Source organism: Xenopus laevis, chromosome 7L (genome assembly GCF_017654675.1).
Source record: "Xenopus laevis strain J_2021 chromosome 7L, Xenopus_laevis_v10.1, whole genome shotgun sequence".
In the NCBI taxonomy this organism is placed as follows: Eukaryota; Metazoa; Chordata; class Amphibia; order Anura; family Pipidae; genus Xenopus; species Xenopus laevis.
In genome coordinates, this window is record NC_054383.1 from 135,375,162 (window position 1) to 135,387,085 (window position 11,924).

Sequence of the window (11,924 nt, forward strand, 5' to 3'; positions counted from 1 at the left end):
CGTCCCATGAATGTTGTAAAATAATAATAATAATAATTCCTCTCATTTAGAATGTGTACAGAGTTCCAGGGCCCCTTTGCTCCAGAAAATGAAAGTGTCAGGGAGTCCTGCAACAAAACTCTGCCTGGGAAGCCCCGCCCTCACTGGTTCTACCTTTATTAAAGCCCGCCCACTCACAGTCAACAGGTTCTGTCAGCAGTAAAAACAAAAGCTGTGCAGTTCCACCCTCTCAGAGAGGATTTGCTTTAAAGGGGTTGTTCTCCTTTAAATTAACTGTTAGTATGATGGAGAGAGGGATATTCTGAGACAATTTGCAATTGGATGACCTGGATGAATTGGTCAAATTGGTTTTCATTTTTTCTTATTTGTGGTTTTTGACTTATTTCATTTTATATTCAGCAGCTCTCCAGTTTGTAATTTCAGAAATAGAATAGCCAGTTATTAACAACTTTTCAATTGGGATTTATTTTTTATTGTTTTAATTATTTGCCTTTTTCTTCTGACTCTTTCCACCTTTTCAGTGGGGGTCACTGACTCCATCTAAAAAAACAAATGCTCTGTAAGGCTACAAATGTATTGTTATTGTTACTTTTTATTACTCATCTTTCTATTCAGGCCTCTCCTATTCATATTCCAGTCTCTTATTCAAATCTGTGCATGGTTGCTAGGGGAATTTGGACCCTGGCAACCAGATGGCTGAAATTGCAAACTGGAGAGCTGCTGAATAAAAAGCTAAATAACTCAAAAACCACAAATAATAAAAAAATGAAAACCAACTGCAAATTGTCTCAGAATATCCCTCTCCACTTTCACTGGTGCCAACCATAAAGCATGTCTGTATTGCTGTGTATTTATAGAAAGGAAGAAGTTACCTTTATAGAAATGTTTTTATTTGAATTAGAGTGCAGTTATTGACACCATACAGGCACAATATACAGTAATTTAACAAGCCACTTCATTTTACAAGCTGCTAAAACACAATGTTTTTTTTATGAGAGCATTAGGAGCATGATGCGTATTCTATGTACATTATGAACATATACAACAGGCTTCAAGGACCAAGTCATGTACAAGTGGGAAGGATAAGTTATCTGTACAGCAATAGATTGAAGGCAAGACGGTAGCAAGTACAGAGCTCTTCTTGATCTTCAGCCTATTTATCTCTGTCCGACTGCGTACACATGGACAGATAGGGAAGATCTTCTTTGCCATTCAGAGCCAAATAGGACCTTAATTTCTAGGGGGCCCCTTCAAGGTTAGGAGATCCATCCCCTAAAGAAGATCTCCCAACCAGATGCCAAATGATATTACTGCTCTGCTGCTTTTTCCTGATAATTTCCTACATGTTCTCATTCTACAGTCCTGTACAGATGACTCCTGTTGGGTTGGTGCCAGTAGCCCAGTATAGGCTACAAAGGGTCTTGGCCAACCATCATCTTAACTCTGGGCAAAGTTAAATCTCAAGCCGGAGCCAGTCTTGCTGAGAAGGGTTTGATTTGGTCTTTCCAGAACATGTGATCGTTGTTTATTTACAGGGTGGGCACAGTATTGCCAGTAGCTAGTTTATTAAATGAAGATAAATAGGAATGAAACCCCATCGGAAAAAAAAAGGAAAGGCTTATTGTATTTACAGGCCATTCAATCACTGCATATTTATATTGAGTAGGGGCTGCCATATTGTTGGCATCAGCTGAGGCATCTTCTGTTGACCACATTGTAAGTCTATAGTTATGCTGAGACCAGCAATGTGGTAGTTCCATCTCATACGTATATTATAGTATGCAGAGGAGGAATTCTCTTGGCCTACAATGCTATGGCCTTATATTTTCCTATTATATATACAAGATAAAGCCTCCTTATGTGTTTTTACAATAAGAACAAATACTATTTGATTCAGTGAACGTTCAAACATGTAGGCCTGGTTGAGTCTGTATTAGTGAAAATATGTTCTCTTTTCACAATTCTTCATCGGCTACATCTTTTGGTCTTTGGGATCAGGCTTCTACCCTTGAGATTTTCACCACATAACTCTTGTCAGCCGATGCCTTCCTGTAGTAAAAATAAAACAAGGCAATTAGAATTACACATGGACACAGTCCTACTGCTGAAACCCTCTCAGGCTCTGCTGGGATTCAAACCATGGACCTTTGGGTTTTTTGGCTCGATGCCTTAACCATTGGACCAGATGAGCAGCCTGTAAGGATGCTCACTATATGTTACCTGGCCTCTGCAGCCCTAGCCCAGCAGCAGCCTTATTGGTTGCAGTCAGCCAATCAGGACTGACTCTGCCTTATATAAAACCACTCCTTGCCTGAGCATTGGTTCCCATCCTAGCAGTGCAGCATTGTCCCTAGCTAAGGGTTCCTATTCTGGCCTCCTTCCTATTCTGCCTTATCTTGTCTTGCTTTGCCTTGTCTTGTCTGAACCCTTCCCTATCTTGTCCTGCCTGGCTCTGAACCTTGTCTTGTCTTGATCTGCCTTACCGTCACCTTTTAAGTTCTGCTCCGGTCCTGCTTTAAACCTTGATCTTTCCTTGCCTTAACTCTGCCTTGTTTGCCTTGACCTTGACCTGACCTTGCCTTTCTGGTTCCTGCTTCCTGTTCTGACCTGTACCCTGTCTATATCTTCCCTTGTCTTGCTCTGCATCTTGCCCTGCCTTTTCCAGTCCTCTCCTGCTTCCCATTCTAGTCCTCTTACTATCCAGTCCTCTTGCTATCCTGCTTTCCAGTCTCTTTCTACTCTAGTCTCCTTCTGCTCCTGTTTCCTTCTCCAGTTTGATCTGATCTATGCCCGCACCGTCCTGTCCCATCCTGTCTGTTCCTGTTCCACTCCTGCTCCATCCAGTCTGTTCCTGTCCTGAGTTGTCTCCCTCTTCTTCCTGCCTAGTCCAGTCCTGATCTTCACCCTCTTCGTCCTGTTCCGCTCTGCACCTGTTCCAGTCTGACTCATCGCCCTCATCAACCTGTTCCTGCCTTCCCTTTACGTGTTCCCTAGGCACATGCAGCTCCTGCATCAAGGACTCACCCTTCCCTCAAGTCTCCACAGCACCCCTTACCTAATCCTTGACAAACCCATAGCACCCATCCAGATGATTGCTTTTCCATGACCACAAATCACGTCTATCATTAGAAGAACTTGAAAGGTCTATACTTACTTTTCATTCTCTTCCAGCTTGACTCGTGGGATTTGATTCCTTAACACCTTGCCGGAGAGGAACATGAGGAAACCTCTGCGTTTGGTTCGATAACAAGTTAAGTCGATGATAAGAAGCAGCACCAAGATTATCAGCAACACAACGCCAATGACCACGCCTTTGCTCACGGTCTGTGCTTCTGCAAAGAAAACCCCCAAGTTATAGAGAGATTGACCAACTCTGGTGATGATAGAAAGCAGATAATGTTATCTACTTCTACTCCTAGATAGCTCATCCTGCTTTGCACTGGGACAGAGAGTGGAACTATTCATGTGTTCCAACACTGACTTATTTGTTATAATATAAGAGAAACAAATATAGTGTGAGGTCCAGCTAGTGGATGTGGCCTTCAATAGGGACTTCTATGACCCACAACCTGCTGAAATGCAGCAATGTATTCTTTGGGTGACATAATAAAAAACTCCATCCAGCCAACTTGTCTACTATCAGATAAATGACTTGCAGCATTGGAGAGGTTGGACAACCCCAAGGAAATTAAAACAAGAGAATAGATCTCACTGTGGAGTTGGCTCACTGGTGTCATGGCAGAGATATCGTTATATGGCCCTCGGTGTCTGGCTGTACCACTGCTATTGAACCTGTGTGGGAAGTTCCCTATAGATGCAATGTCTGGTTCTAGCAATGAGGAAGACAATTCAACAAAATTCACCAGTCTAAAGTCTTCCTTGAAGAACAGTAGAAAAGAAAGGCATAACGTCCAAAACAAATTAAGGGTAACTGATCCAGCCAAGATGTACTTACCAATAACTTTCAGAATCAAAGTGGAGCTGCTATGCCCAAATGTATTTAGAGCACTGCAGGTATATTCCCCTTCATCTGACTTATCCAGCTGAAGAATTGACAACTCCTGTCCATTAGCACTGAGTACATACTTCTCTCCATCGTGTGTCACAGGATCTGACCCTCTAAAAAAACAATTGCAAAAACTGTGTGTAAAAACAAGGTTGTAGGTCTATACAATTTTTCAGTATGATCTGAGCCATATACATGACAAACATCCAAATATATGATCTAATTGAACTTAATTTGTCACCAAATTTCTCTTTCCACCAAGCAACCAAGAACTACAGATGAGCAAATGGTTTCACTTGATTTTGCCGAAAATTTGAACAGTTTGGTTACATTCAACATTCTATGGAATTTTTTGAAACATGTCTTGCTATAGTTTTGCAACCCCATATCTGGGAATTGAACCCCTTCAGCCTTGATCTTGATACTAAGCTCTGGCTTAATCCTTAAACTGCTATTTTCAGCTGCTGTTGAATTGCAAATCCCATCATCCTCAGTTGGCAGGCAGAAACTGATTGAAGAAGCGTTTGCTTTCATTGATTCATATCAGTTTATTAGTGGAAACACAAGGTAATCTGCTTTAACAAGCTATTTAACATGATGACATACCTTGTCCAGGTCACTTTTGGCTGGGGATGGCCAGTCACAAAGCAGGTAAGGTTTGCAACTGATTTTGAGTTGACATTTAGAGCAGAATCCTGGAACCAAGCAGTTGGAGGAGCTGGTATAAGCAGAGACAATTACAGTTGTTAGTTCTCATGTTTAGCCAAGTGGTTTATTATACCTCCTTGGGTCCACTCCCACCACTTCTCTCACCCATAACCCCCTGCACTTTCTTAGAAACCTCACCCACTCTAGTCAGTCATACTTGGACAACTGGAAGGTTGTCATATAATGCAGGTTGTATAACATGGTCCTACAGCAGCGAGACCTTTCTACTTCCAACACTTGGCCAACCAAAGATATTTGCTAACTGGTTGCTGTTACTTCACCGATGTAATTGGTAAATTAGCCCCATGAAATGAAGGAGGTTGACTATGAGCACTCATTGTAGACAGTTAGAACTAGGGCTAGGGAGTCAAAGGGAAATCTCTGAAACCACACAAAAATTCCAACTTTAATGTTTCTACATTCAGTAATACTAAAGCTATACCTACACACTTACCATTCACAATGACAGAGACATGCTTAAAAACCTCTTCTGTGCGTTCTTCAATCCACGCACGGCAGGTGTAAACCCCAGCATCTGCCAGTTGAATGTTATTTATGTGTAAACTCCCATTGGTACTGACAGAGATATGACCTGGTAAGGAAAGCAACACTGAGTGTAAATGGATGGCAGTCAGCCGGACGTTATAGAGACACAGTTGCTGTTAGGGTGGTTCAAGCAGATGATAGCCCTGGGTTCAGTACATAATTGTTCTGATATAAGCAGTCTTAGGTAGGAAGAGTGTTCGAAACTCAGTAATAGATCACATAGACATCTCTTGATTCAGACAGTAATTAATTATCAGTAATGATAGCAGAGGATATAGCATTTAGGAAGGGAGTGTGACTGTGGGATAGCAGGTATAGTAGGGAGAGATGGTGTCTATAGTAACAGTGGGATAATAGTCTCTGGGAAGGGAGTGTGACTGTGGGATAGCAGGTATAGTAGGGAGAGATGGTGCCTATAGTAACAGTGGGATAATAGTCTCTGGGAAGGGAGTGTGACTGTGGGATAGCAGGTATAGTAGGGAGAGATGGTGTCTATAGTAACAGTGGGATAATAGTCTCTGGGAAGGGAGTGTGACTGTGGGATAGCAGGTATAGTAGGGAGAGATGGTGCCTATAGTAACAGTGGATAATAGTCTCTGGGAAGGGAGTGTGACTGTGGGATAGCAGGTATAGTAGGGAGAGATGGGGCCTATAGTAACAGTGGATAATAGTCTCTGGGAAGGGAGTGTGACTGTGGGATAACAGGTATAGTAGGGAGAGATGGTGCCTATAGTAACAGTGGATAATAGTCTCTGGGAAGGGAGTGTGACTGTGGGATAGCAGGTATAGTAGGGAGAGATGGTGCCTATAGTAACAGTGGATAATAGTCTCTGGGAAGGGAGTGTGACTGTGGGATAGTAGGTATAGTAGGGAGAGATGGTGTCTATAGTAACAGTGGGATAATAGTCTCTGGGAAGGGAGTGTGACTGTGGGATAGCAGGTATAGTAGGGAGAGATGGTGCCTATAGTAACAGTGGATAATAGTCTCTGGGAAGGGAGTGTGACTGTGGGATAGCAGGTATAGTAGGGAGAGATGGTGCCTATAGTAACAGTGGATAATAGTCTCTGGGAAGGGAGTGTGACTGTGGGATAGCAGGTATAGTAGGGAGAGATGGTGCCTATAGTAACAGTGGGATAATAGTCTCTAGTGTAAATAGTAGAGCAAGATGGTAGAAGAACATGACAATTTATTCAGAAACAGATGAGGAGCTATGCTGTAAGTAGCACATTCACCTTAAAAAAATAACAGGGCCCCACAACCACTTAAGATAGGCTGGTGTAACAGGTTCAGGATTTGGATGCTCACCTTGTGAACTTGACACTTTTTCCCCATTACGAATCCAAGAGATTTTAGGAAGAGGAATTCCCTTTGCCTGACATGGAAGCTGAACTGAGTTGCCAGCTGAAAATGTTTTCTGCTTCTCCAGGTCTCCTACAAATTGTGGCCTCTCTGCAGGGAACACACAAACAAATAAAAACACTCAACACAATGTGAGAAAATATCCTGAGACACAAAATTGCTGTCTTATTATTTTAGCAGAGTTCCATGTTCCCCTTTACAGTAGATTTGCACTCGAGTTGTGGGGGACATGGACCAATAACAAGTTCCTTATCTTCTAACCCCCCCCCCCCGGGGAAATACTGATCCTAATCACAATGTCTCACCAGGGACATTATCCATAAAGGGGATGTCTGTTTCACCCCATGAGTGACAATAATGTGACACTGGCTATAATAGAGATAGACACAAATGTCTCACCAATGATTTTCAAGGTGAGTTGTGTTTTCTCCGTCTCTCCTGATTCATACTCCATGTGACACTTGATGACTTTCTGCTGCCGACTGTCGGCTGTAACGGCAATGCTGACCGTGTTCTCATCGATCTTTTTGGTTTCATATCGACCGTCCTCATTCTCTATTTCTTCATTTTTATCATCCAGCCACTTCATGCTGCCCTCAGACCCAGCTGTGGACATGAGAACATAGATACCTTATAGATATAGATACTGTATAGATATATAGATGATGTATAGATATAGATAATGTATAGATATATAGATAATGTATAGATATATAGATACTGTATAGATATATAGATGATGTATAGATATAGATAATGTATAGATATATAGATAATGTATAGATATATAGATAATATATAGATATATAGATGATGTATAGATATAGATAATGTATAGATATATAGATAATGTATAGATATATAGATGATGTATAGATATAGATAATGTATAGATATATAGATGATGTATAGATATAGATAATGTATAGATATATAGATAATGTATAGATATATAGATGATGTATAGATATAGATAATGTATAGATATATAGATAATGTATAGATATAGACAGCGTCGGACTGGGATGCCAGGGGCCCACCAGAAAACCTTAGGTTGAGGGCCCACTTTCCAAACTATTATACCTCCTCTCCTCACTCAATCTCTTTATACTTCTACCCCCATATGAAATAAAAGGCACTAAGTTTGCCCAGGAGCAATAACCTATAGCAACCAATAAGATGTTTGCTTTTAAACAGGTGACCAGTAAATTCTACATGCTGATTGGTTGCTATGATTGATTGCTCCTGGGCAAACTTAGCGCCTTTTATTACATTACCCCTCTTCTCTCTACATACTAAACTCTATTATTCCATTATTAAGCCTCTTTGTTCCCATAAATAGGGAATGGCCATGAAATAGGCTAAATGGTTAGAAACAAAAGTCCGACACTGGATATAGATAATGTATAGCTATAGATAATGTATAGATATAGATAATATATAGATACAGATAATGTATAGATATAGATAATGTATAGATATAGATATAGATAATGTATAGATATAGATAATGTATAGATATAGATACTGTATAGATATAGATAATGTATAGATATAGATACTGTATAGATATAGATAATGTATAGATATAGATAATGTATAGATATAGATACTGTATAGATATAGATATAGATACTGTATAGATATAGATAATGTATAGATATATATATATAATGTATAGATATAGATACTGTATAGATATAGATAATGTATAGATATAGATACTGTATACATATAGATACCATATAAATACCGTATCGATATATATACCGTATACTGTATAGATACCGTATATATATCTAGATACTGTATAGATATAGATACTGTATTGATATAGATAATGTATAGATATAGATACTGTATAGATAGCTCGAGTGAAGGAATAGAATAAAACAAACTTTGAATTTCGAATGTTTTTTTTTGTCTACTTCGACCATCGAATTGGCTACTTCGACCTTCGACTACGACTTCGAATCGAACGATTCAAACTAAAAATCGTTCGACTATTCGACCATTCGATAGTCGAAGTACTGTCTCTTTAAAAAAAACTTCGACCCCCTACTTCGCCACCTAAAACCTACCGAACCTCAATGTCAGACTATGGGGAAGGTCCCCATAGGCATTCTAAGGTTTTTATGGTCGTAGAAAAATCGTTCGATCGATTGATTAAAATCCTTCGAATCGTTTGATTTTTCGTTCGATCGTTCAATCAAACTAATTGCGGTAAAAAAGGATTTACATTGGGCAGTCAAATATCGAGGGTTAATTAACCCTTGATATTCAAACCTATGTAAATCTGCCCCATAATGTATAGATATAGATACTGTATAGATAGAGATACTGTATACTGTATAGATACCATATATATATATAGATAGATAGATACTGTATAGATATGGATACTGTATAGATATAGATTCCGCATAGATAAAGATACCATATAGATATAGATGCCGTATAGATATAGATACTGAATAGATATAGATACTGTATAGCAATAGATACAATATATATATATATATATATATATATATATATATATATATATAGATATATATATATATATATATATATATATATATATATATATATATATATATATATATATAGATACTGTATAGATACTGAACATACTTTAAATACAGTAGCTGTATACTTCCCCTTTATTTCTTATTCTTCTTTTGGCAAACTCAATAACACTGCTGCATTATGCAGTCATTTTTGGACCCATTTGATGTCGCTAAATTCAGCCCATGATTGGTGAAAGTGTCGGCTCAGTTGCACCCACCTTTGCACAGAAAAGTCTGGGTTTCTCCCAAGTACATCTGTTCTCGCCTTGGGATAATCTGTAGTTTATTCTGGGTGCTGCAGTGCACTGGAAGGGGGAAGAAATATAATCATGAGCAATTTCCTAATATTCATTAATTCTGCACCTTTATCCTTATGTGTAACTGTCATTGGTATTGTCTGGCATCTAATACAACTTAGCTTCCCTGTTTATTTCCCGTTTTATTTCACAGTCTGCTGAATAAGAGATGTTAAAGGGCAAGTTCACCCTAAAATCAACTTTTGATATAATTTGGATATTTGAGGCTAAATTGCAAATCGCGGCAGTGCAGTTGACCACGACAACCAATCCGATCTTTGTTTTGCTTGCTCTAGTACAGGTTATAGAATGAATGCCAGGTGCTGATTGGTTGTAATGGGCATAGTCTCTTGACCACCAGCAAACATTTTAAAAGATGAATACAATTCATAAAAAATTAATGGGGTGGTTCACCTTTGAGTTAACTGTTAGGGGCAGATTTATTAAGGCAAGTCCAAAAAAAGATTTATTAAGGGTCGAATTCAAAATTCAAAGTAAAAAAATCCGAATTTCGAGCTATTTTAGTGTACTTCGACTAGGGAATAGTCCAAATTCGATTTGAATTCAAAAAACAAATTAAATTAGAATATCGAAATTTATCATGTACTGTCTCTAAATTGCTGTTTTAGCCTACGGGGGACCTCCTAGAACCTATTTGGAGTCAATTGGTGAAAAAAAATCTAAGTTTTTTTTTTTTAAAAAATACTTTGAAAATACTTTGAATCGAATTCGATCGAATACTATCTTACTTCTATTCGAACGATCAAATACAGTCTATTCATCTGCAAAAAAAAAACTTCGATTTTTTTGTAATAAGTTTCGGTTGGTCTTTTTTTATTTGAATTTCGAAGTTATGGGATTTCAAAGAAACTCCCATTACTTCGAAATTCGACCCTTGATAAATCTGCCCCTTTAAGTATGTTATAGAATGGCTAATTCTAAGCAACTTTTTGAATCCCCCTTAATTTTTTTCTTTTTTCGTGGTTTTTGAATTTTTTTTCCTTCTGATCTGTCACTGACCCCATCTAAAAAAACAAATGCTCTGTAACAAATGTATTCTTATTGCTACTTTTTATTACTCCTCTTTCTATTCTTCCCTCTCCTATTCATAGTCCAGTCTCTTATTCAAAACAGTGCATGGTTGCTAGGGGAATATGGATCCTAGCAACCAGATTGCCGAAATTGCAAGCTGCTGAAAAAAAAGCTAAATAACTCAAAAACCACAAATAATAAAAAAATGAAAACCAATTACAAATTGTCTCAGAATATCCATCTCTACATCATACTAACAGTTAATTTAAAGGTGAACAACTCCTTTCAAATCATTTGAAAATGTGTTTTAAGCCCACGTACACTGTACTAATCACGAGTTTAAAGGTTTACTACTTCAATAGCAACAAGTGTAAGATATTTATAGGTAAATGAAGTCTAATTTGCTGTAGATATAGAAAGACTCACCCAGAGCTGCCAGTAGTATCAGGAGGGAGATGGAGGTGAAGCATCTCTGTGGTTCCATCTTGAGCATCTTTGTGCCTGTGAGTAAGTGAGTAGTAGCATCTCCCAACTAGGGCATTTATACCTATTGCCCCCCGACCCTGCCCTTTCCCCCGACACCCTGCTCATGTCTCCCCTCCTCACCCCACCTCACGTACAGCACCCGGCTCACCTCACTCCTATGTCATTTGAGAGTCTGAGAGGCGCCGGCAGTTTGGAGGGGGAACTCCTGAGAGCACAGAGAGGAAAGGGGAGGCGGGTGGGTTGGAGAGGAAGCAATTGGGGGAAGAGACATGTGTCTGTCCACTGAGGAAGGAAAGGATTCCTACACACTTATACACTTCAAATAACTCTATGTATGCTGGAGACCAATAGATATTCTCCTTACTATACACAAGGGACACTTACACAATCTTCTGCCCTACCAACAATCACTCCATTGCTCATGTTTTTCCAGAATTCCGACCATCTGTCTCCACATTAGACTCCGGCTTTGCCCCGGAGCTTCCTCACTCCCACTCATTATATCTCTCCTATGGGGGACCTCCTAGAACCTATTTGGAGTCAATTGGTGGACTTTGAGAAATCAAAGTTTTTTTTTGGGAAAAACGTTGATTCTAATTCATTCGAATACGCTATTACCTTGATTCATATGATTTAAATTCAAATGAATTCGAATGAATATGGCTATTCACTCGCAAAAAAAAACCTATGATTTTTTTTTATAAATTTCGTTTGGTCTTTATTAATTCGAATTTTGAAGTTTTTTGCTCACGTTTTTCCAGAATTCCGACCATCTGTCTCCACATTAGACTCCGGCTTTGCCCGGAGCTTCCTCACTCACACTCATTCCATCTCTCCTACACAAAGCTCACTATGTTCTACTTACAACAATTAATGGATTTGGGTTATTTTTAGATTCTAGTTTACCCTTTTATGTTACC

General features: G+C 39.0%; 1 protein-coding gene across 1 annotated transcript; it reads right to left on the bottom strand.

Moving 5' to 3' along the window:
- Window positions 1–1,558: 1,558 nt before the first annotated feature.
- Window positions 1,559–11,488, bottom strand: LOC121395682 (peroxidasin homolog). The gene is made up of 9 exons (XM_041569841.1): window positions 10,945–11,488; window positions 9,409–9,495; window positions 7,020–7,226; window positions 6,567–6,710; window positions 5,169–5,306; window positions 4,613–4,724; window positions 3,956–4,119; window positions 3,155–3,332; window positions 1,559–2,049 (listed from the first exon to the last, which is right to left on the bottom strand). Exons 1-9 carry the CDS (start codon window positions 11,009–11,011, stop codon window positions 1,995–1,997), a joined length of 1,152 nt encoding a protein of 383 aa, XP_041425775.1. The 5' UTR covers window positions 11,012–11,488; the 3' UTR covers window positions 1,559–1,994.
- Between the last annotated feature and the right edge of the window lie 436 nt (window positions 11,489–11,924).